This window comes from Eriocheir sinensis, chromosome 19 (genome assembly GCF_024679095.1).
Source record: "Eriocheir sinensis breed Jianghai 21 chromosome 19, ASM2467909v1, whole genome shotgun sequence".
In the NCBI taxonomy this organism is placed as follows: Eukaryota; Metazoa; Arthropoda; class Malacostraca; order Decapoda; family Varunidae; genus Eriocheir; species Eriocheir sinensis.
In genome coordinates this window covers 350,832-374,486 of record NC_066527.1, presented here as the reverse complement: position 1 = coordinate 374,486, position 23,655 = coordinate 350,832, and the positions used below count along the sequence as shown (strand labels likewise).

The 23,655-nt window shown below is 45.6% G+C and overlaps 1 protein-coding gene and 1 long non-coding RNA gene across 3 annotated transcripts; both read right to left on the bottom strand.

Annotated features, from left to right (window-relative positions):
• Positions 1–290: 290 nt before the first annotated feature.
• On the bottom strand, positions 291–20,598 carry LOC127000479 (V-type proton ATPase 116 kDa subunit a 1-like). Of its 2 annotated transcripts, none has more exons than XM_050864198.1 (17): positions 20,436–20,598; positions 19,353–19,503; positions 18,741–18,917; positions 17,760–17,888; positions 10,593–10,696; positions 9,762–9,888; positions 9,193–9,369; positions 8,828–9,040; positions 8,056–8,206; positions 7,172–7,311; positions 6,498–6,749; positions 5,882–5,991; positions 4,136–4,343; positions 3,309–3,497; positions 2,795–2,992; positions 2,292–2,413; positions 291–835 (listed from the first exon to the last, which is right to left on the bottom strand). In XM_050864198.1, the coding sequence occupies exons 2-17, from the start codon at positions 19,467–19,469 to the stop codon at positions 739–741; spliced, it is 2,511 nt and encodes an 836-aa protein (XP_050720155.1). In that variant the 5' UTR covers positions 19,470–19,503; positions 20,436–20,598; the 3' UTR covers positions 291–738. The 2 variants fall into 2 exon arrangements, with proteins under 2 accessions (XP_050720155.1, XP_050720156.1); XM_050864199.1 differs by having other exon boundaries at positions 10,593–10,669.
• LOC127000485 (uncharacterized) lies at positions 11,060–17,753 on the bottom strand. The gene is made up of 2 exons (XR_007754077.1): positions 16,634–17,753; positions 11,060–16,531 (listed from the first exon to the last, which is right to left on the bottom strand). It is a non-coding gene; the product is annotated as an uncharacterized LOC127000485 (long non-coding RNA).
• Positions 20,599–23,655: the final 3,057 nt, after the last annotated feature.

Sequence of the window (23,655 nt, the reverse complement as noted above, 5' to 3'; positions counted from 1 at the left end):
TCAAAGGTCACTGCTGGCTTTGCTCACAGGAACACAAGTGTGCCTGACTTGCTCCCGTGAGTGGTCCAGCACTGCCTGTGCGGTGCACCTTAGCACACCACACACAGCCTGAGCACAACTAGAACAAGACTAGTGTGGGATTGGGGACAACCTTCCAGGCTGAGGCAGTGACCGCCTTTCACCACTACTGTACACGACTACAACACCAGAAGATGTTGGTTCCCACTGACCTGGCCCCATCTGGCACAGCAGACAGGAGGGGACAGACAGGCAGGGATTGATAGGCACAATTAAATAGGATTTTATTTGCTGTACATTGAATATATTGTATGTTCGTCAAATTTAAATGCATAAAATAATTATATAATATAATTTCAATTTATTATTTGTTAAAAATATATAATTCACTTCAAAAGTATAATCAAAATAGCTTTTATTTGTTCTAGACATATAACCAACAAGTTACACATCACTCACTTTTAATTGATTGCTCAATATAATTAAAATTCATTGCTTGCTAAAAATATAACTTTGATTCACAATCAAAATTTCTTGTTTGTTCTTGGTACACAACCAACATATTCTACATTATGTTCTCACTCTTATTGATCGCTTACAGGTTTATCACTATGGACTGTACCACTAACTACAAGTACAATATTTTGATGCGTCTGATGTACATCCACCACACAGCTGCCACGAAGAGTCCCTTTAGGCAGCAGCTGCAGCGGTGGCGCTCTAAGGCTCCTCGTCGTCCCCGGCCATAATGTGCTTGAAGGTGAGAGGTGCGAAGGCGTACCCTTCACCCTTGTAGAACTTAGACTGGAACTCCACCCTGTGGCACGGGCATGGCAGTGTTGAGGCGAGGTGCAGTGAAAAGGTCAAGATGATATTTTGTACATCATGCTCTCCTCTCTCTTTGGGGATACTCACTAATTCCTATGCACCCTTCCATGGGGATACTCACTAATTCCTATGCACCCTTCCAGTTAGTACTTTTATGAAAAAGAAAGAGTTGGGAAATTGAAATAAGGTGCAAAAATTAACTTAGGGCAAAACATTGATAAACTCTTTTGACATTCATTTTTAAACCTTTGCTCAATTATCCGAGACTAAAATGAAAGGTGTGTATATATTTAGCACACCCTGTGTAAGCTTGGTGATTGAAACATGGCAAGGTAAAGAAAATAAGTAATGAATCAAACTTATTTATAATTTGGAAAAATAATTATTTGTATTTCCACCAGCAATATTCTCAGTGATGACATTCCCTGTCCCTTTTTACCTTAATGTTTTGTAATATAGAAGGCAGGAGAAAGGAGGTCAAAGGACAGGAATGAGGAAGGTGAAGGACAAGGATGCCATACATGTGACAGGAACAGAGGCAGTTATGGACAGATGGTGGTGGTGTTCCGAGTAGCTGATGAGTGAAGGGACGGGAGGGGCGGCCTTTGTGACAGCACGTGCGCTGAGTTACTCCCCCAGATAGCCCTGTCCCTACTGATGAGCTAAAAGGTCACTGTGCCAGAGGCCATTTCTGTGGCTCTTTAGCTGACACCCTGTCCCAGCCTGTGTACATGAAGGAAAGGTGACCACACTCACACTTGTAGTCACTTGGCAAAGCTTTGAATCAACCCAAAGAGGCACAAACAGTTTTTATATAAATTTTTCGCTGTGTTATTACAGTTTCTCTAATGTATATAAACACCATGTGTACCACTGTGGGTTGATTTAAAACTTTGTCAAGGAACCACGAGTGTGAGCGGAGTGACCCTTCCTTCCTATCCAATGTAGGGCGCGGGTGTTGGCTAATGTGCTGCAGAAGTGACAGTGGCTTAGTTGGTTTGCTGCCCTGACATTTATTGAGAATCCTCAGGTTTGTTTCCCGGCACTCACTTGTTTACATTTTGAGATTTTTCACTGTGTTATAGCAGTTTCTCTTAGTAGATTGTTCTCTTACTCTTCCCACTAAATCCAAATACACTGCAGCAGCCCATTGTTCAAGACCAATTACTTATTTATAAAAAATGTGGTTGCCCTAACCACAGAGGCCAGAGAGCCAGTAGCAGTGTGAACCAGTCTAGGTTATAACTGCTCTTAGCCTGAAAGGAGAGAGATGGCAATCTGTGAGTCTACCTTCTGTTTCAGTGAACCTTACCCTGTTTGATACTGTTTAGGATGACAACACTGCACAAGCCTGGCAAGGTGTGAGGCAGGAAAAGAAAAAGACCAAAGGAGAGTTGTGGAGGAAATGAGAAGCGAAACTACAGCGAGACAAAAGACAAATTTACCAGTGGAGACGGAGTGTATGAAGGAAGGCGGACAGTCCCTCCATCAGCACCAAGATGCTCACGGTGAGGGCCGCCCACGCCGCAAAGATTAGGTACAGCAGCACACAGCCCACTGCTGATGACTGAAAGGCACACACACACACACTTACTGATACACATTCAGCAACACCATCTGTCTGCTCTGGTGCCCATCCTTTTGAACTCTCTTGGGAGGTGTGGCCATGGCAGAAGTGTCCCACCATGCTCTTACCCATAGACTCCATCCATGCATGGAACTCACTCATCTAATGATCTAACACCTCTTTCAAGTAGTCTACCACCCTGTCTTCCCATTTTAGTAATCATCTTGCATTCACAGCATCAGCCTTGCTCCTTGATACTTCCTGTCAACCACACTTACTTTAATAATGTCCACAGAAAAAAAATTCTAGCATGTCAACACCCATAACCCATTTTCTGCAAGCCCCATGGAAGACAGCCTCCCTCCTACCCCTTGTACCCACCTGCTGCAGACCAATTTTCATCACCATGTTCCACAGCACCTCGGAAAGCTGGCCGTGAGCCAGGGACAGCGCCCACAACCTGAGGTATGAGGCGGTGTGGGAGACGGAGCCCAACACAAACTCGATGGTGTGGATGGCTTGCTCGATGAACACCTCGCCAAACTCAAACTCCTCATGGACAGGTGCTGGTGTGTCTCCCTGCCGGGACGGAGAAGTGTTAGAGAGGTCTGTGCTCCCTTACTTAAGCACACAGACATGAGTATGTGAACATGCACTCACACACACACACACAATCAAGGCTAGTCTTAAGTAAGTGATATATGCAACTATTTGGGGCCCCTATCCTTGAAGTGCCGCCCATATATTAGTGTAAAAAAGTCTGAATATTGATATTTGAATTATTTAAGTAAATACAGAAGGGGGTACATTACGGAGCTCCACAACACACAGTCTCATGCAGGGCCACCTGAAGATTATAACCATCACACACACACACACACATACTAATACCCACATTTTCTTCCACAGTGGCAGTACTGTTGTTGACCATTTGTTGCTGCATGGCCCGAGCTCTGTGCTGTGACCTCATGATAAATGGCTTTGGGAAGAGCATGAGGGGCACACAGATCAGCGCCAGGAGCAGCAGCACCACCTGGACGGTGTACTGGCCCTCGTACATCCATTGGTCGCAGTTAGGAAGAGGCTGGAAAGAAAAGGGTAAATTAACTTGGGGTTCAGTATCGTCTGTTATCTCATACTCCATTCCCCTCATAGAAACTTAACCCCCTAGGCAGAAAAGTCAACAGCTGTCCCTGCCCAACACTCCCTTGTCACACATTCAGTCACATGGATATAAAAATTTTGACCCCAGCTCCAGGAAATTTTAAGGTTCTGACTCCATCCCCCTCCTCCTTCCCCAGTACAGTGGCAGGCTTAGCAAACCCCACCACACCACACACCATACCCAGGTTCTTTGACTCCACACTCCTGCTCATTGAAAATCTATAGATATCCTAATGTCTTTCTCCATTCTTTCCTGACACATCACATGTATTTACCTAACTTCCCTTAAGCATGTCAAGAGGAATGCAACCTTGTAGAAACGTAAAACTTACTGGAGGATTACCATCTGGCAATGAGAGATAGGAGTTTACCGAAATATTATGAAGATTTTCTTCTCTCTGATCTCCTCTTCACATTGTGCTCCCTTTCCAAATCCCTCTTTTACTGTGTCCTCCTCCCTATTCCATTTGTCACTGTGCTCTTTCTCCTGTATTCTTTGTTTTTGTCTTCCCTTTCCTTCAGTTCTTTCTCTAGTGTCCCCTTCCCTTCCACACTCACATCGTCTTTCTTGAGCAGGACCATGTTGATGAAGTAGATGAGGACAGACGGGGCACAGTTGGCCTGGTGGCGACTGTCAAAGGCTTCACCGCACCCGAAGTTGACCCACTTGTAGAAGACCATGATGCAGAGGTACCCGAAGAGCGCCACAAGGAAGATGATCTGAGGAATGAACTCGAACACGATGCTCACGTACTTGCGGAAGAACCTGAGGGAGGGGAGGACAGGATGTGTATGTAAGAACCTCTGGTGTACAGAGACAGGCTGCAGGGGTGTGATCAAGAGGAGCGGTCTGCTAAGTAATCTTGTAAACTTAAGGAAGAACATGTTTTTGGGGAAGGTGAATTTGATGCTGAGGTGAACTGGCAAGATGGAGAGGCTTTGTTTAATGAAGAGATTTTCTATTCTCTTTTTTTATTACTCTCTCGGTCCCACACGTCCTCTGCATGTATCGAAACACACGAGAAATTAATCACAAGGAGAGGGTATTCCCCGGCTGCCTGGGATTGAACCTGTGACCAGTGTGACGGGAGAGCCACTCCTTACTGAGTCGGCCAAAGAGGTACCCCATTCGCTGAATGGGTTATGGGAGGCTCGCTCATCAGGCTGTCGCCGCACTACATTTGGTGTCCTTGAGTTTGCACCATTAGTTATCAGGCAATGCGAGATGGGATATGACCCTTCTGCGACACCCAGTGCCCACTCACTCCAGGGTAACCAGGATGTAACTACAGGGACGCCCATCTGCCTACACTCCACCCAGGTATTGAACCCCTGATCTCACATTTTGTGAGCAGTGTGTGCTAACCCTTGCACTACAGAGCAGTAGCACAATAACACAAATTAATATTATCATAGTATCAGGGAACCATTACCTGATGCTAAAATATTATTAATTTATAGTGTGCTATCACTTTGTAGTCCAGTGAATGGTTAGTGCACACTGCTCACAAATTAGAAGATCAAGGATTCAGTTCCTGGGTGTAGTGGAGACCAATGGGTGTCCCCTTGTAGTGCTGGGTGTCAGTCAGAGGGCTGGTCCTACAATGTAATGAATGGCTCAAGATGATGGGCACCAGGCAACCTACTGAGGGAGAGGATCTATATTGTTTGTACTTATATTCAAGAGCAATCCATATTCATTATTCCATCTGCTTTATTTTGCTGCCTCTACCTCACTATCCCTTTTAAGGATTGGCCATGGAGCAAGTCTTTCCTTCTTCCATTCACAAACTGTACCTGCATGCACCAGTCTTCTCACGTTTATTCACTCCTCTACTGATTAATGTCAAGCGACTAAAATTTTATGATAGTAAAAAATAAACTCACCGATATTACCTCCAATTGTGTTGCTCCTGAGGCTAGGCAGGAAAGTATATAAGAAAATATATTGTGTGTGTTACTATTAGAGTGGAGAATGCCAGAAATCACTGTTAGATATTTCACAACATTTACAAAGCATGAAGAGGCCAAATAAACCCTGCTTACCATATTATTTTTCCTTATGCTGAGAAAGAAAAAAAATGGTAGGAAAAAGAGAATACACACACAGATAGGCAGAGGAAAGAGATAAACACAGATGGACAGACAGACAGACACCTAAATGCAAACAAAAAGGTACACACAGAAAATTAAAGAAAGAAAAGAAATAAAGCCTGCAACATACCACTCCCATAAAAAGAGTAGTAGAGAAGATGCCAAAAAAGTTAAGAGGTGAGAGTGGAAATACATAAAAGACTGACTCACATATGGTTGACTAGGGACACCATGATACCGAAGATCATGTGGAAGACGCCGATGATGATGGAAATCTTCATCTTGTAGCTGTTCTGGAAGGCGATCTTGTTGACTGCAATCTGCAAGAGGAGGATGGAAGGTGAGTGAGGGGCAAGGACATGGATGAAGTGAAGGAAGAAGCAGAAGGGAGGAGGGCAGGGAGAAAGGGAGGGAGGGTGAGGACAAATGAAATGAAAAAGTAAAGCAGGAAAAAAGAGAAAGGGTGAGAACAAGTGAAATGGAGAAAAAAATAGGGAAACAAAGCAGGGAGAGTAAAGAGAAGTGTAGAGAAGCAGGGAGAATGGAAGGGAGAGTAAAGACAAATGAAGAGAAGCAGGAAAAAAAGTGAGAGAAGACAAGAACAAGTGAAATGAAGGGAGGAATAGGGAAGGAGGGTGAAAACAGAGCAAGGGAAAGCTGGAAGAGTAAAAAGAGGAACCTACAATGATGAAAGTTACACTGAGAGGAGAGAGGAAGAAAAAACAAAGAAATGGAAGCAGATGAAGATAAACAAATATCCTTCCATTCATATGAGTCTCGGTGCCTCTCAAGCATATTAGGAGCATCACACAACACCTGTGCTGACCTGCCAGATTGGGTCAAAGCCCACGGGGTAGGGAATGGTGGAGTACTGGTCACTGTAATCCGGGTTGAGGGTAATCTCGCCCCAGAGTTTCAGGTTGTCCTCGGTGGCGTTGGCTGACTTTCCAACATGCCAAGATGACCCGAAGATGTTGAAGGACTTGGAGAAGACGTCGTTGTAGATAATGCCGGTGTAGACGGAGAAGAGACTCATCAGCAGCAGGATGTAGCGACCCCCAAAAAAGATGTTCCAGATCTGAGGGAGGTGGAAAAGGAATAAGGTTGGAAAATGTGCCAGCTCTTGCATGCCCCATCCATACATGTCATAAATGTCCTGTCTATCTATACTGTTCTCATTCCCCCTCTTCTTCAATTCGAGACTGGTGAGGCAGGCAAGGTGAGGAGTAAGGTTGGGAAATGTGTCAGTTCCTGCATGCCCCATCCAAAGGGGTAATAAATTTGTTTACTAATGCAATACACAATACAGTCAGGTTCTGGATGATGCAAGATCAGATATCATGATTCATAGGTCCTTACTAGTTACTCCCTCCTTATCATGTGCTATTGCCAAGCCCTCCTTCTGTTCTCCTCCTTTCCTTACTGCCCTCACTGCTTACTCTCTCCTTATCAAGTGACATCGCCAAGCCCTCCACTCCACCACAGGGGCCAGGTACTCACCTCACCACTCATCTTGGCGGCAATGAGCTGCTTCTCACGCAGGACCATCCAGGCGGCAAAGAGCAGCATGATACTGGCGTGTCCGGCATCACCGAACATCACAGCGAACAGGAAGGGGAAGGTGGTGGTGGTGTACAGGGCTGAGGGGCAGGGACAGGGACTCAGTGGGGGACTTTTAACATGGGAAATATCATAAACTTAAGGTCTGTAGTATTAAATGTATCAGTCTCCCATTACAACTTTTTCCAATGCCAGTGAGAAGATTAACCAGAGTTTCATGGGTGCAGAAGTAATGTAAAACTATCACAAGAAGGACTCATTGGGGGACTACTAACATACAAAATATCATAAACTTAAGGTTCATATTATTAAACATATCAGGCTCCCATTATGACTATTTCCCAAGGCTACAGAGAAGATTAACCAGGTTTTCATGAGTGCTTTTCCTGTTCAAGATGCAGAAGTCATGTAAACCTATCACCAGGACCACAAAAACAGGCCATTATGGAAATCCCAGCAACTTCTATGAGAGGCTTTTTAACCTGGTAGCAGCGAGGATCATGTTTTTAATGGTTCCTCTAAGCGAGAAAAATGAGAAAAAATCATCACTCACACAAACCATTTCATAATATATATCAAAGCATTTGTGATCAGTTTAGGTATCAACTATTTTTGGGGGTTTATATCATGGCACAAATTTGGCCCGCCGCTGCTACCGGGTTAAACATGCAAACTGAGATGTCGATATATTTAAAAATACAGGCTCTAGACCAGAAGAATTTATACCTGTCATTCTCCTCTGCAATAAACTTCCCAACATTCAACCTGACAGAGACACGGAGATACAAAGGGATGTCTGGGTTGTCTGGGTGGTTGTGACCTACCTGGGTTCACTTCACGGTAGCTGGCAACACCGTAGGCATCAATCAGGTTCTGGAAGCCAATCGTAAACTTGTTGGTGCGGTGGAAGGTCGGTGGCATCATGTCGGTGGCCATACGGTTGATGATGGGCTCAACCGAACTCCCAGAACGCTCCTGGTGGACGAAATTGAGGATGTTACACACAAACACACACACACACACACACACACACACACACACACACACACCTAGTACGGCTCTTTTCCTGTATTTCACAACTAGGTATATACACACACACACACACACACACACACACACACACACACACACACACAAGCACACAAAAGTAAATAAATAAATAAAAATAAATAGATAAATATGTAGCTTGCTTCCTGCATATCACAAAGAGGTTTCTACAACTCCACACACACACACACACACACACACACACACACACACACACACATATATATATATATATATATATATATATTTATATATATATATATATATATATATATATATATATATATATATATATATATATATATATATATATATATATATATATATAAATAAATTAATGTGTAGCTTGTTTCATGTATATCACAACCAGATTTCTACAGCTAAGTAAACACACATACACACACACGCACACACACACACACACATACCTCTTCCTTCACCTACTATACTTTAAATCATTCCTGCAAGCCTAACCTAACCAAGCATAACCTACCCTACCCTTGCCTATCCCTTCTTTCTATCCACACCCAGAGCTCCCCTTCCACATACCGTCCCCTTGATGAGAGCGCTGCGGATAGCCCCCATGTCAGGACTGGGGATCCAGCACTCGGCGATGAGGCACTTGTTGGTGACGTCCAGGTTGAGCATGTTGAGGGTGTGGTAGATGGCCTTGATCTTCTTCACCTTGATGAACCAGGTACGCAGGTGCTTGGCGGCTGCGGCGAGCACCCGGTGGCGGTGGTCGGTGGTCTGGTTCAGCACCTGGGGGGGGGATGGAAGGTTGTGTGAGGTGGTGATCATGAGAGGTGGAGGAAGGCAAGAATTCCCAAGAAGCTGTTGGTAATGATAAACTGAAGAGAAGGGATGCACTCAATAACCTGTCAGCTCCCCCTTCTCCCCCCAGCGCCCCTCACCGTGCTCAGGTCCTGCAGGCGCCCCTCCACGCCGTGCCCCATCTCCTTGCGCTCCTGGGCGCTCTCGGGGCAGGGGTACATGGTGGCCCGGCAGCCCTCGCAGATTTTCTTCACCTTGGTCTTGAGCTGCTCACCTTGGAAGAAGATGATGAAGACGGTCTTGTGCACGTCCTCACCCTGGGAGAAAGACAGTGGATCTCAGTGCTCTTTCCCCCTTGATTGCAGATTTCCTACAAAAAGACCTCACCAAGCTACAGGAATGGAACAAAAGGTGGCTGCTACAATTCAGTGAAGAAATATGTAAAGTCCTGCACCTTGGAAGGGAATATTCAGCATACCAATACCACATGGGAAACACTCCACTATCCACCACAGAGGCAGAGAAAGACCTGGGACTATGTTGATGGGCTACCAGTTAAAGCTAAATCCATGCCAATCACAACAGACGGGTTAAAAGATGATAAAAACAAATATCTCCTACACACACACACACACACACACACACACACACACACACACACACACACACACACGCTGGTAGAATTTAAGAGGTAGAGGACTGCACTCACCGTCACTGGGTCCTCCAAGGCTTGTGGCACCTCGGACTGCCGCACGAAGACATTGCCACGACACACACGCCACAGCATGCGCTCAAACATGGGCATGCGCTCACGGTTGGTCACACCGCACACGAACCTGAGAGACGGGGAATGGCGGAGCCCTTTTATTATTATTATTATTATTATTATTTTTTTTTTTTTAACAGGAAAGGAAGCAGCTCAAGGGCATAAAAAAATGTAGAAAAAAAGCCTGCTAAACGCTGCTCCTAAAAAAGATAAAAGTAAAGAGTGGCCAAAAGAGAAGTGTTCTAATGTTAACAGTGGCATTGATCAAGCACTAGTCAGACATCACTGGCAAGATCCTACTGTACAGCAAACCAACGTAAACTTGGAGAACAGATTGTAAGTGTGGTGCTGGTGAAAAATTATTGATACTCAGTAACTAATGATGCACTGAATATCTTCATTATAAACTTGATGAACTTTTGTGAACAGTTTCCTACTGTCTTAGAGTTAATGGAAATCTTGAGTGACCAATGCAACAAGAATAATCCCTATCCACTCTTCCCCAACACCCTTCCCTGAGCCACCCTTCCCTGAACCACCCTTCCCTGAACCACCCTTCCCTGAGCCACCCTTCCCTGAACCACCCTTCCCTGAGCCACCCTTCCCTGAACCACCCTTCCCTGAGCCACCCTTCCCTGAGCCACCCTTCCCTGAGCCACCCTTCCCTGAACCACCCTTCCCCAAAACTAATCCCTGAGCCACCCTTTCCCATCACCCTTCCATGAGCCACTTTCCCCTGGCACCCTTCCCCTTCCCCTCCCCGGCAGGACTCACCCCAGCTGGACGGGTCCCTTGCCCTCCTCGGCCGGCAGCAGGTTCTGGGTGATGCTGCTGTTGGGCTCTGAGTCACGCTGTTCAGTGAGGGAAGATTGTGCCTCCTGCTGGTGCAAGGACCCCACACACCCCCAGGGACCCCCCACCCACCACCACAGGGACCACCAAAGCGGGGACACCACCAAGGGGCCACCACATACAACACACCACCAGCCGCGGGTCGCCACAAGATGGGACAGATTTGGACACCATGGACAGTTACGGACGGAACAGTGGAAACATTGCAAAGAGGCGATGTGTCGGGAGTTTAAGGGATTAGTGTTTACATATGTACACGGGGGCATTTATAGAGGTGCACATCAATGGGAGAGTATCCAGATAGACAATGTGAATATTAAAGAAGTAAAGGACAGGCTTCATAAACCCCCAGAGGGATGTTAGTTTTTTTTTTTTTTTTTTTTAATCAATTTGTGAGTGGTGAATCCCAGCCACAGCACCAGCCATGTGTATGTGTATGTGTGTGTGTGTGTGTGTGTGTGTGTGTGTGTGTGTGTGTGTGTGTTAGGGCCCGGGTGCAGGGTGGTGGAGGGAGACGCAGAACCAGCAGGGAGGGAGGGAATAAGGGAAGGCAGGAGAGAGAAAGAGAGAGAGAAAACACCACCATTAGTCATGTTCCCAGCACTTACTTTGGAGCACAGCTGTTAGGTCAGGACGTGTCCCTGAAGATATTATGTTATGGCCACAGCTGTGCCCTGCCAGCACCCGCTCCTCCTGCCACCACAACCATGATAGGGAAAGATGCACATTCACACCCTGACAATGCTCTGCTCTGTGCCAGGGCTCCTGTAGTAGTTTAGATGTAATATCCTCAACCTTAGCAAGGCTTAGAGAGGCTCCAGAAGCCTTATAAATAAAGCTATGTACTTATGCATATTCTTAGCATTAGAGTTGAGTCCTTCCTATCCCTATAATGGCTATATCTCTTTGTACCTTCCCTTCTAAACATGCCATAATGTTGTATCACACCTCCTATCAAGAAGCAGAGGCCAGAGGCAGAATAATGAGATGCAACTTATTCTTCAAATAACAGGGCAGCAAGCCCTTCACCTAGCAGTGGAGGCAGCACGTCTCCCCTTGTACCGCACGTTACACCTGGAATATTTAACTCAGGATGCGCAACTGGCTCTTAATCATGGATAAATATCCACACACAAACAATGTGAATAAAAATGAGGTAAAGGACGGGGCTTCCTCAATACAATGCCCGTGACTCAAGGCTCATTAACCCCAGAGCAGCAATGGACGCCAGAGCCTGGAGCAGCAGACACATGGAGACTGACCCTGACTTAAAGCTTTCACTATATGCACCTCTTGATGATGGTTTGAAATATGAACAATGAACAGTGAACATCTATTTGGAGAAGAAAATGGGATATTGCTGAGGACATGGCACAAAATACCAATATGATTTTGGTGCTCCATCTCCTGAGACTAAAACTTGTGGTTGGACATCAGCTGCCATCACAGGCTGTGGCCAGCTGCACCACTGGCCACTTGGCACAGCTGCTGTCTGATGGGACTCACTTCCCATCATTACGCACATCTCAGTCACTAAGATCAGTGTCACAAAACACTTGAGAAATTCAGATATTCAGGAGAATAAATATTTTCCAAGCAATTCTGCCCAGGATTTGAAGCTGAGCCCCCGAGGTGGGAGGCAGAGACTTTAGGTCAAGCCAAAGGAATCCTCATGGCCCAAGGCCTTGGGAGTCTGTCTGCATCTTGGGGCCATCACAAGTGTGGCCCGTTCCTGCACTTCAGGCAAAACAATGCACACCCTGCACAGCAGCTTCATCCAAACAGCATGGAGTGGCCAGCTGCATCATTAACTTTGAAGCAATGATCAACTATGTCTGTCTGATGTTTGGATGAAAATAAAATTATCTCTTTTTCTTCTAAGTCAGTGAAAATATAAAAGAGCGTGTTATGACAAAGGAAGGAAGCTAGTGCCATGTGAGAGCTCCTTTGCAGTTCACTAAGTGCCCCAAACTCTTTAGTGTGTGTGTGGCTGGGTGCCCAGGCACAACCAGGCTGCCCAGGACACCCTCAGTGATGCCTTCCTCACCAAGCGTGTGAAAGACCCTAAACACGGATGCAAGGAAACCCAAGCCTTGTGCTGCTGCCCCAGCCTCACGGTGGACACGCTGGCTACACACACGGACTCATACACAAGTAATACACCCTTAGACTATCCCAGTCAACTGTTAGGTTAAGTTTATGTGAACATCTGAAAAATCCTCAACAAATTCACTAAATACAACTACACTAAAATAATCTGGTGAGTGAGTCACTTGAAAACAAGGGAAAAAGTTATCATGTCTTTAAGAAACTACAAATCAAAATGTTTTCTCTTTAAAGATACATAATGAATGAGAAGCACAATAATCACACTTGGAATTCATAAGTGATAAAATATCCCTCTATATAAAGAAAAATACAAATAATACTAATAAACATGTGAGCCTAAGCTAGGAATCTCAACTTTTAAGTGCAAATCTGAACACTGTTGATAAAAGGTGAATGTTACTCCTTGACATCCAAGACCTGACTCAAGAGAATGTGGAATGCTGAGTAAAATCAACAATGGAGTGATGGAAAGGAAATGACCATGCAGGGAATCACAACCCATCATGCATCTTACACACCCTTGGCATTCACCGCCACCACATTACCACCACCAAATCATCACCACCACCATATTATTCCCACCATCACCAAATCATCACTTCCCATTACCACCACCACCACCACCACTACCACCACCACCACCAGGCAGAGAGAGAATATAAATCATGAGTTCTCACTACAAGAGCCCATTACTGAGGCAACCATAACCCAAGGACCCAGGTCGTGAGGTGGTGTCATGCAGTCCCAGACAGAGGTGGAGGGAGTATGGTGCAGGTCACTAGACTTCCTCTACAAGCCTTCACGCTGAGTCTGAGTGAGTTGAAGGTGCAAAGAGACTTGCTGCAAATAATGACTCAGTCTCTGCTTACCTTGGGACAGCAGTTAGCCAGCAGGTCAGTAGCAGAGCCTACACCAAGAGCCTCTTTGTGATGTCTTTGGGAGTCAAAACAGAAGACATGAAGGAAACACAAGGCAAGGCGGGTGGCATGTTGTGTTGAGGTCATTCCTAAAGTGTCCATTCTATTCTGGCACAGTGAGTTTGGTGCTACGTGGCTTTGTTGTGCTGAGGTCATTGCTAAAAGTCTCCATTCTACTCTGGGACAGCTGAGTTTGGTGCTACACGGCTTTGAACCAGCAAGAAACGGCAAATGAAAGCAGAATTACAGCAACACTATAATGCTTGCCTTCCAGTGCCATTACCCTGCAGTCCACGAGAGTGATCTGTGGCACAAGTGTGTAAAATAATGTAATCTGTCGCACTGCAAGTTCAGGATCAGCAAAGTCACATCACTGTCAACTTAAGACTTAGTACGACAGACCATCTAAGTACGTCAAAGAATGTGAGCAATAGAAAGATCATAGTGAAATTTTCCTCCTACCTATCCTTGTCCATATTCCAAGGACCAAGTTTAAGTTTTGTTTATTCATTGAAAAGAGGTCAAAAAGAAGATCTGCTCAGTATAACAAAAATGAAGACCAATGAATATACAGAAAAGATTGAAAAGAGATTGGAAAAATAAATGGGAGTGGGTAGTGATGTAGCAGGCTGTGGGGGGTCAAGTACTCATGTCTCCTGTGGCTGGTCGGGTGTATTTTTTTTTTACAACAAAGGAGGCAGCTCAAGGGCACACACACACAAAAAAGCAATAATAAAAAAAGCCCGCTACTCGCTGCTCCCAAAAAAGAATCAAAAGAGGTGGCCAAAAGAAAGGTCAATTTCGGGAGGAGAGGTGTCCTGATACCCTTCTCTTGAAAGAGTTCAAGTCGTAGGCAGGAGGAAATACAGATGAAGGAAGGTTGTTCCAGAGTTTACCAGTGTGAGGGATGAAAGAGTGAAGATGCTGGTTAACTCTTGCATAAGGGGTTTGGACAGTATAGGGATGAGCATGAGTAGAAAGTCGTGTGCAGCGGGGCCGCGGGAGCGGGGGAGGCATGCAGTTAGCAAGTTCAAAAGAGAAGTCAGCATGGATATATCATATCCATGGATATCGATAGAAGATAGAAAGAGAGGCAACATCGTGGCGGAATTTAAGAGGTAGAAGACTATCAGTAGGAGGAGGAGAGCTGATGAGATGAAGAGCCTTAGACTCCACTCTGTCCAGAAGAGCTGTGTGAGTGGAGCCTCCCCACACGTGAGATGCATACTCCATACGAGGGCGGACAAGGCCCCTGTATATGGATAGCAACTGCGCAGGGGAAAAGAACAGGCGGAGACGATATAGAATGCCCAACCTCGAGGAAGCTGATTTAGCGAGAGAGGAGATAAGAAGTTTCCAGTTGAGATTTTGAGTTAAGGATAGACCGAGGATGTTTAGTGTTGAAGATGGTGACAGCTGAGTGTTGTCGAAGAATAGGGGATAGGTGTTTGGAAGATTGTGTCGAATTGATAGGTGGAGAAATTGAGTTTTTGAGGCATTGAAGGACACAAGGTTCCTTCTGCCCCAATCGGAAATGATAGCAAGGTCTGAGGTTAAGCGTTCTGCAGCCTCCAGTCTGGAGTCGTGTACTTCCTGTTGAGAGGGTCTTCTATTGAAAGAAGTTGAATAATGCAGAGTGGAGTCGTCGGCGTATGAGTGGACAGGACAGTTTGTTATGGAAAGAAGATCATTGATGAATAACAGGTAGAGAGTGGGTGATAGGACAGAGCCCTGTGGAACGCCACTGTTGATAGGTTTAGGGGAAGAGCAGTGACCGTCTACCACCGCAGAGATAGAACGGCCGGAAAGGAAACTGGAGATAAAGGAACAGAGAGAGGGACAGAATCTGAAAGAGGGCAGTTTAGAAAGCAAAGACCTGTGCCAGACTCTATCAAAGGCTTTCGATATGTGTAGCGCAACAGAGAAAGTTTCACCGAAACGGCTAAGAGAGGATGACCAAGAGTCAGTTAAGAGAGCAAGAAGATCGCCAGTAGAACGCCCCTGCGGAATCTATACTGGCGATCAGATAGAAGGTTAGAAGTGGAAAGGTGCTTTTGAATCTTCCGTTTAAGGATTGATTCAAAAGCTTTATATAGACAGGAAAGTAAAGCTATAGGGCGGTAGTTTGAGGGATTGGAACGGTCACCCTTCTTAGGCACAGGCTGTATGAAAAGAGCTTGGAAAAATAATTGGGAATGGGTAGTGATGTAGCAGACTTTGGAGGGTCAAATACAAGTGTCTCCTGTGGCTAGTCGGGTCATGATCTTTGATCAGTTACCTTGTCTGTTTCATGGGTCCAGTGTGCCTCTGTCACTTGAGGTCACACCAACACAGCTGATAAGCAACACAACGGCAGAACTCAGAACTCAAGCCAATACAACACTGGGACACAAAACTACTACAGACAGCAGCAGACAGAGTGGACGGGACAACACTAAGCGGACTACTACAGACAAATCAAGTGAAGCGACAAAACTGACAACAAAAGCACAGGACTGGAAGACACTGCAGCCGCCAACACAAGGCTGCAGGACCAAGGTGTGATAACCACTTTTGGAAATATTGCACATGGAAACAAAACAAACGTCAACAGTCTACTTCTCTGACAAACACACACACACAGATATACACACTCTCTGTAAAGCCCCAAAACACACTCCAAGCTGCCTCTATAGATCTACATGAAGCAATACAGCCACATGATAAAGGTTTGAGGGGTTATTTGTGACATTTCTCAACATTAGGGGATGAAATCGTAACTGAAAGGAGTGTGACTTGGGCCTAGCTGGAACTTGTAAGAATAACCCACCCAGCCTGAGACCTATACCTGGAAACCTCAACACTAAGGAATGAACTTGTAACGGATAGGAGTGTGACTTGGGCCTAAGTGGAACTTGTAAGAATAACCCACCCAGCCTGAGACCTATACCTGGAAACCTCAACACTAGGGAATGAACTTGTAACGGATAGGAGTGTGACTTGGGCCTAACTGGAACCTGTAAGAATAACCCACCCAGCCTGAGACCTACTACTAGGGACAAACTACACAGAAACCCATAACACAATTGAAGGTGGATGGAAAATATTGTCCCTGACCTCACCCTGCCCAAACCCTTGATGCTTTAACACTCAAGTACTTACTAGTTTGTCTTCTACTTCAAACTGGCTGCATCTACATATCTCTATGTGACCTAAATGCCCTAATATAACTCAGAAGTGGCCTCTCCCTATAAATGAATGGGTGAGACGTTTAACGTAATGACCTGAAGGGATTTTTAAGAGTTTCTAATTTTTTATATATCTTACTCTGAAGTCCTTGTATGTAATCCTATACATTGTCTATATCCTCAAAGTCTTCCACCCTCTTCACCTAATATGACCCACTGACTAACACTGCCAATAACAAAATGATGACCTAATGACCTAAACTGACCTTCAGGAGTTTCTAATTCCTTATATTTTACCCTGAAGTCCTTGTACATAATCCTATACATTGTCTATATGCTCAAGCTCTTCCAAATCCACCTAGACCTAACATGACCCACTGACTAACACTACTAACAACATGTTAATGACCTAATGACCTTATATTTTACCCTGAAGTCCTCATACGTAATCCTATACATTGTCTATATACGTACTCAGGTCTTCCACCCCCACCTTGACCTAATATGACCCACTGACCAACACTATCAGCAACACACTATGTTCACCAGTCCCAACACAACCTTCTAATGGGGAACCTTCAGAGCTGTTTCAATGTCCCTCTGTCTGAAGGTGAGTCACTACTTCCAGATAGAGAAACAGACAAGTGCAGTGTTGCCCTTTACACAGAAGCAGATTTGAAAGTCCTCCATTTATTTATTTATATATTTATTTATTTATTATTTTTTTTTTTTTTTATTTATTTATTTTTTTTTTTTTTTGTTACAGTAAGGGAAGTAGGACTGGTGAACACAGCACACCCTTAAACCCTTCCACACCCTCCTGTGTCCCACCCAGAGCTGACCTGACCTGACCTGACCTGACTTCAAGTGGTGCCGGACTGAGGCGATTGACTGACCTCATCAAAGAAGAGCTGGGTGATGGCCAGGACATGCTTCAGCTCCGTCAGCTCCAGGGAGTTCTTCTTGAGAGTCTCCGCGTTGGCGTTCACCTCACGAAGCTCATTCTCAAGCTTCTCAAAAGTGGCCTGGGAGGGAAGGATGGAAGAACAGCCAGTCACTCGGGGCAAAGCCTTAAGGCCTTTCCTTGCAGACACTCAGCTTTATTTAAATATTATCATTGTGACATTTGTAAGCTTTTAAAAGTGCTAAGAGGTTTGTGCCTATCAGTTTCTACAATCAATAATAAATAAAACTATATATAAATTCATTACAATATCAAAAATCTAATCATTCAATTATCTATTACTGAAGAATGATGACTTTCAAGTTATACTAATAGGAAATTATACCACTTCCAAAATTTTTAGCCTTCAATTTCTTATTTATCTATTCACTTTTTTATTTGGATAGGAGGAAGGTGAATGAGTTACTGAGAAGAGCAGGAGTATGAAGAGAGCACAAGACTGGAAGGGAATGCCAGAACAGGTAAAACTGGAGCCACTTCTGTCCTTGGGGAAAGTTACCAGGCAAAAGAAGGTGTTGGAGAGATAGACAGAATATTTGAATGTCCTGGAAATCTCATAAATGGTATCTAACTCTTTTCCTTCAGGTATCTAGTGTTGGATAGACAGAATATTTGAATGTCCTGAAAATCTCATAAATGGTATCTAGTGTTGGAGAGATAGACAGAGTATTTGAAGGTATCTAGTGTTGGATAGACAGAATATTTGAATGTCCTGAAAATCTCATAAATGGTATCTAGTGTTGGAGAGATAGACAGAGTATTTGAATGTTCTGGAAATCTCATAAATGGTATCTAGTGTTGGAGAGATTCAGAATATTTGAATGTCCTGAAAATCTCAATAATGGTATCTAATTTTTTTCTTCACTTGCCGGGAAAAGAATCATCTCCCAGCACTCTCTCTCCTCCACCTCACCTCCAGGTCGATCATCTCCCTGGGCTGGGGTGCCTCGGGGTTCTCGCCATTGTCAAGAATCTGCAGCTTGTCCTTAACGATCTCCCGCTCCAGGTACCGCAGCTTGCGCTCCATCTCATCGCACCGACGCACCTCATGGACGAATTTGCGTTGGAAGGCATTCACATCAGGGTTGAGCTGTGGGGCAAAGGAGGTGGTGGGTGAGGGGAGTGAGAATGGTAGTGGGGGGGGGGGGTAGTAGAGGGGGTGTGTGGGGGGGGGGGTAACAGTGGTGGTGGGGTGGTAAGGATGAGTAAAGGAGGTGGTGGGTAAGAGGGAGTAATAATGGTAGTGGAGGGGGGTGGTGTGTGTATGTGTGTGGGGGGGGGAGGGGGAGTAACAGTGGTGGTGGGGTGGAAAGGATGAGTAAAGGAGGTGGTGGGTGAGAGGAGTAAGAATGGTAGTGTTGGGGGGGGAGTGAGGGGGAGTAAAAGTGGTGGTGGGGTAGTAAGGATGAGTAAAGGGTGGGGGGGGGAGGATGACTAACAGTGGATCAGTGGGCTTTTTTTTTTCGACACTATTTGTTTTTCATAACCTCTTGAAGACAACACCTCATCACCTGGCAACACTCACATCTCTGAACTGCACGAGGCCGACCTCCCCGATCTCTGAGACACAGTTGTACGCCGCCTCGCTGGAGAGGAACAGCTGGCAGAGGGACATCTCCTCACTCCGGAATATGGAGCCCATGGTGGACGACCCGCCTTGGGCTGCCTCACTCAGACTGGGGAGGAATAAGAGAGTTCACATGTTTCACTTCAGCAATAATGTACTGAAAGAAATCTATACTTCAGAAAATATAATACAATATTGAGAATCTATTAACTCATGTATGCCTGTTGAGCCTAAGGTGTACTCTCTCTCTCTCTCTCTCTCTCTCTCTCACACACACACACACACACACACACACCTGTTGAGCCTAAGGTACTCTCTCTCTCTCTCTCTCTCTCTCTCTCTCTCTCTCTCTCTCTCTCTCTCTCTCACACACACACACACACCTGTTGAGCCTCAGGAACTCACACACCTGTTAAGCCTGTTACTCTCTCCCACACACCTGTTGAGTCTAAGGTACTCTCTCTCTCTCTCTCTCTCTCTCTCTCTCTCTCTCTCTCTCTCTCTCTCTCTCTCTCTCTCTCTCTCTCTCACACACACACACACACACACACACACCTGTTGAGCCTAAGTTACTCTCTCCCACACACCTGTTGAGTCTAAGGTACTCTCTCTCTCTCTCTCTCTCTCTCTCTCTCTCTCTCTCTCTCTCTCTCTCTCTCTCTCTCTCTCTCTCTCTCTCTCTCTCTCTCTCACACACACACACACACTCACACACACACACACCTGTTAAGCCTGTTACTCTCCCACACACCTGTTGAGTCAAAGGTACTCTCACACTTCAACAGGTTAGTAACACGCTATTTGGCAGGCTTATACACACTTAGGAAGCACTTCATACACTCCACACACACTACTGACACACTTAACAGCTCACTTACGATAATAAAATGAGATTAAAACTAATGTAATACAAATTCGAACTTCTACCCACCTCTCAAACGCCTCACTAAGTTAATTACACGCTATATCTCACACTCTCCGCCCTCAGGAAACATTTAACACTCTCCACACACTTAATGGCTCACTCAAAACCACACTTACTAAAATAAAAGTCACAAATTTGAGCTCTAAGTCTTCTGCAGCCTCCTCTCAGCGTCCCTCCGTGCCTCTCTGCGTTGACCTGACCCCGTGATGCCGTCCCGCGCCCGCCCAGCCAATCAGAACGCAGCTTTCAGGGGAATTTCTGTGCTCTGATTGGTCGAAAAGTTCCTCGCGTGCACTCCCGGACTCGATCATATGACAACCAGCTGACTGCCACCAGCGCCACCTGGGATGTTCGGACACCTCACTTTCTTATATAAAAACCTCAATAAAGTCGTTTTAAGCTCAATTATACTTATTTCTAATTAATGTTAAGCTAATTTCAACATTATTCATACTCATTAATTGCCTAAAAGCTTCCTGGCTATCTAAAATTCGGGTTATCTTTGAGTTAAAGTCAGAGTCAGAACACGGACGGCCGCAGAAAATTTAAAGGGCCGTCATGGGACCTTTCATCATCATTCTTCAACACTTATCTGTTTTTCTTTCCTACTACTGAATGACATCCAGCTCAGCGGTGCTTCAAATGATTACCCACACTTGACAGGGACGTGTCTGTCTGTCTGTACGAACAGACAGATAGACAGACATGTACAGACGGACAGGACTCTTGTGTTTGTCAGTCTCTATGTCTGTGCTTGTCCGTCTGTCTGTATGTCTGTATGTTTGTCCGTCTCTCTCTCTCTCTCTCTCTCTCTCTCTCTCTCTCTCTCTCTCTCTCTCTCTCTCACTAATATAGATCAATCCATTAATCAACAATCGAAACATAAGTCCGCACGAGTTTAAAGTTTGTAATAAAAGGCCAAGGTTAATATGCACTTTTATTTTACGTAGCTCGTGATAATGACATGACAGATGACACTCGGCGACCCCAGCAGCTGCCCCACAGTCCCCCAGCAGCTGCCCCCACAGCTCCCTCAGCAGCTACCCCCGACATCTCCCTCAGCAGCTACCCCCCACATCTCCCTCAGCAGCTACCCCCCCACACCTCCCCTAGCAGCTGGCCCACACACCTCCCCCATACGCGGGTGACGAGGCCTTGACAGACATGCCCGTATTATTAAAAGTTTCTGCGCCTCAATTCGCTAGTTCGAAAAGCCTCTCGTAGAAGTTGCTGGGATTTTCACGGACTATTTTGTGATCCTAGTGATGGATTTACACAATTTCTGCATCTTGAACGGACCCCCCCCCCCCCCCATGAAAACCCACTTAATCTTCTCTGTGGCCTTGGAAAAGTCGTAATGGGAGCCCGATACCTTTAATAATATGGACCAGACTTACGCGGATGACCTCCCCCTCGCCCACAGACAAGTACGACCTCTCCCTCGCCCCCAGACAAGTACGACCTCCCTCTCGCCCCCAGACAAGTACGACCTCCCCCTCGTCCCTAGACAAGTACGACCTTCCCCAAGCCCCCACACAAGTACGACCTCCCCTTCGTCCCTAGACAAGTACGACCTTCCCCTCGCCCCCAGACAAGTACGACCTTCCCCTCGCCCCCAGACAAGTACGACCTCCCCTTGCCCCCAGACAAGTACGACCTCCCCCTCCCCCCCAGACAAGTACGACCTCCCCCTCGCCTCCAGACAAGTATGACCTTTCCCTCGCCCCCAGACGAGTACGACCTCACCCCTGCCCGCAGACAAATACGACCTCCCCCTCCCCCTCCACTTTGCTCCTATGCCTCGCCCGGCCACTTTCACGTGAGCCTCGGCCACCGCCCCCCCCTTGGCACACTTCCCGTCACAAGACACTGTCACAGGTCTGAGGACACGTAACTGTGCGTAACAATGCACATGATCGCCGCTCTACATCGAAATGCTTTCAAAGGGTATATCTTTTTTTCTCTCAGAGCAAACTTATAGAGCGGCCTGTGTTTCAGTTCCAAGGCATCTTTATGTGTACAGAGCAAGATGAATTGCCAGGGCGACACGTGCGACGTAAACGATACTAATAACCACAGTAAGATAAGTAAGTATGATGGGTCTTTTGGGTGCGATATCAGCTCAGTTTTAGTTTTTTCTTTTTTTAGGGCTGCGTGCTACTCCTACTAGCACCAGTTTATTTACAGCAGGCGTGCCCATCCTGCCCCACACACCATGGCACATTATCCACTGCCTACTGCTGCACCTCAGGAAAAATGTCCTCCGTTCTTTATACTAAGGTTCATGTGTAGTTTTCCTGTCAGTGTGCTGGACAGTGTCAACATAAGTAAATCTGTGTCGCCCTCCACCACGTTGTTACATTATCTGATAACGCTACTGGCCATTAACGCCCTTCCGGCCAATGAGCGCTAAACACAGAGATAAGACTGTTTACATGCTCAAGGCCGCCCGCCCTCGCGTGAACAGAATACTAAGCTTACGTTAAAAGTGATGCGTAGAGAGTTTCCATAGCTGTTTTATACCGTTGTACGTACATGTTGACTACTCTTACTGGTACTACCAAGCAAAGTTGACCCTGAGCTTCCACAAACACTTGAATGAAATCATGTAGTTTTTTTTTCTTCTGAACAAACAACACACTTGTCATTTTACAGTGCATACTGTACAGCTCATTAACAAATGGAATGACAACTCAATGATCACTGTACTTCCTGAACCATTGCAGTTTGTTGTAGAATACACACAGTAATGTTCCTAACCACTGGACATGGCGTATAATAATGACTAAGTTTATGTACTGCATAAACCTGTTGCACTTTGTCATATCAGGAAAATTCTCATCAATCACCCAATTTTGGTGCCTGGCCAAAATAAAGCTAAAGCTTTGTTCTATAGTGTCACCTAAATATTTATTATTTATCATTGGTGAAGTAATGCCAGACCACTCAAATAAAACCAACTACAGGGCTACATGTAAGTCATACTTTATAAGCTCCTGGAGAAGAATGAGGCAAGCTTGAACCCCAGCATCAAGGCTCAACTGACATGTTGTTAAAAAGCCTCTGGGAGTATAGCCTTACTGGGGGGAAGGACGGTAACCTGGCCTAGTAAACAGGCTGACAACACACTACTAAAGACTGCTCAGAACAAACCTTGATGGATAAGCCTCCCTCAGTCCACTCCACCTGGTACCAAGGTCAAGGCTTACAAGCCAACCCAGGCTGTGTGTGGCTGGCTGGTGCTGTTACTTGTAAAGCTTAAAGTGACTACAACTTGTGGCATTATAGTCCCTTCAATATTCTATGCAGTGCCATCCACCTGCATGGACTGAGCAG

What these genes read in the sequence shown, in the direction of transcription:
- LOC127000479 (XM_050864198.1), bottom strand. Translation starts at nt 19,469, where the DNA reads ATGGGCTCCATATTCCGGAGTGAGGAGATGTCCCTCTGCCAGCTGTTC. An exon ending in CTACCGTGAAGTGAACCCAG is followed by an intron (nt 7,312 to 8,055) that starts GTAGGTCACAAC and finishes CCTGCCCCTCAG; the next exon opens with CCCTGTACACCACCACCACC. An exon ending in GCTTTGACCCAATCTGGCAG is followed by an intron (nt 5,992 to 6,497) that starts GTCAGCACAGGT and finishes CTCCTCTTGCAG; the next exon opens with ATTGCAGTCAACAAGATCGC.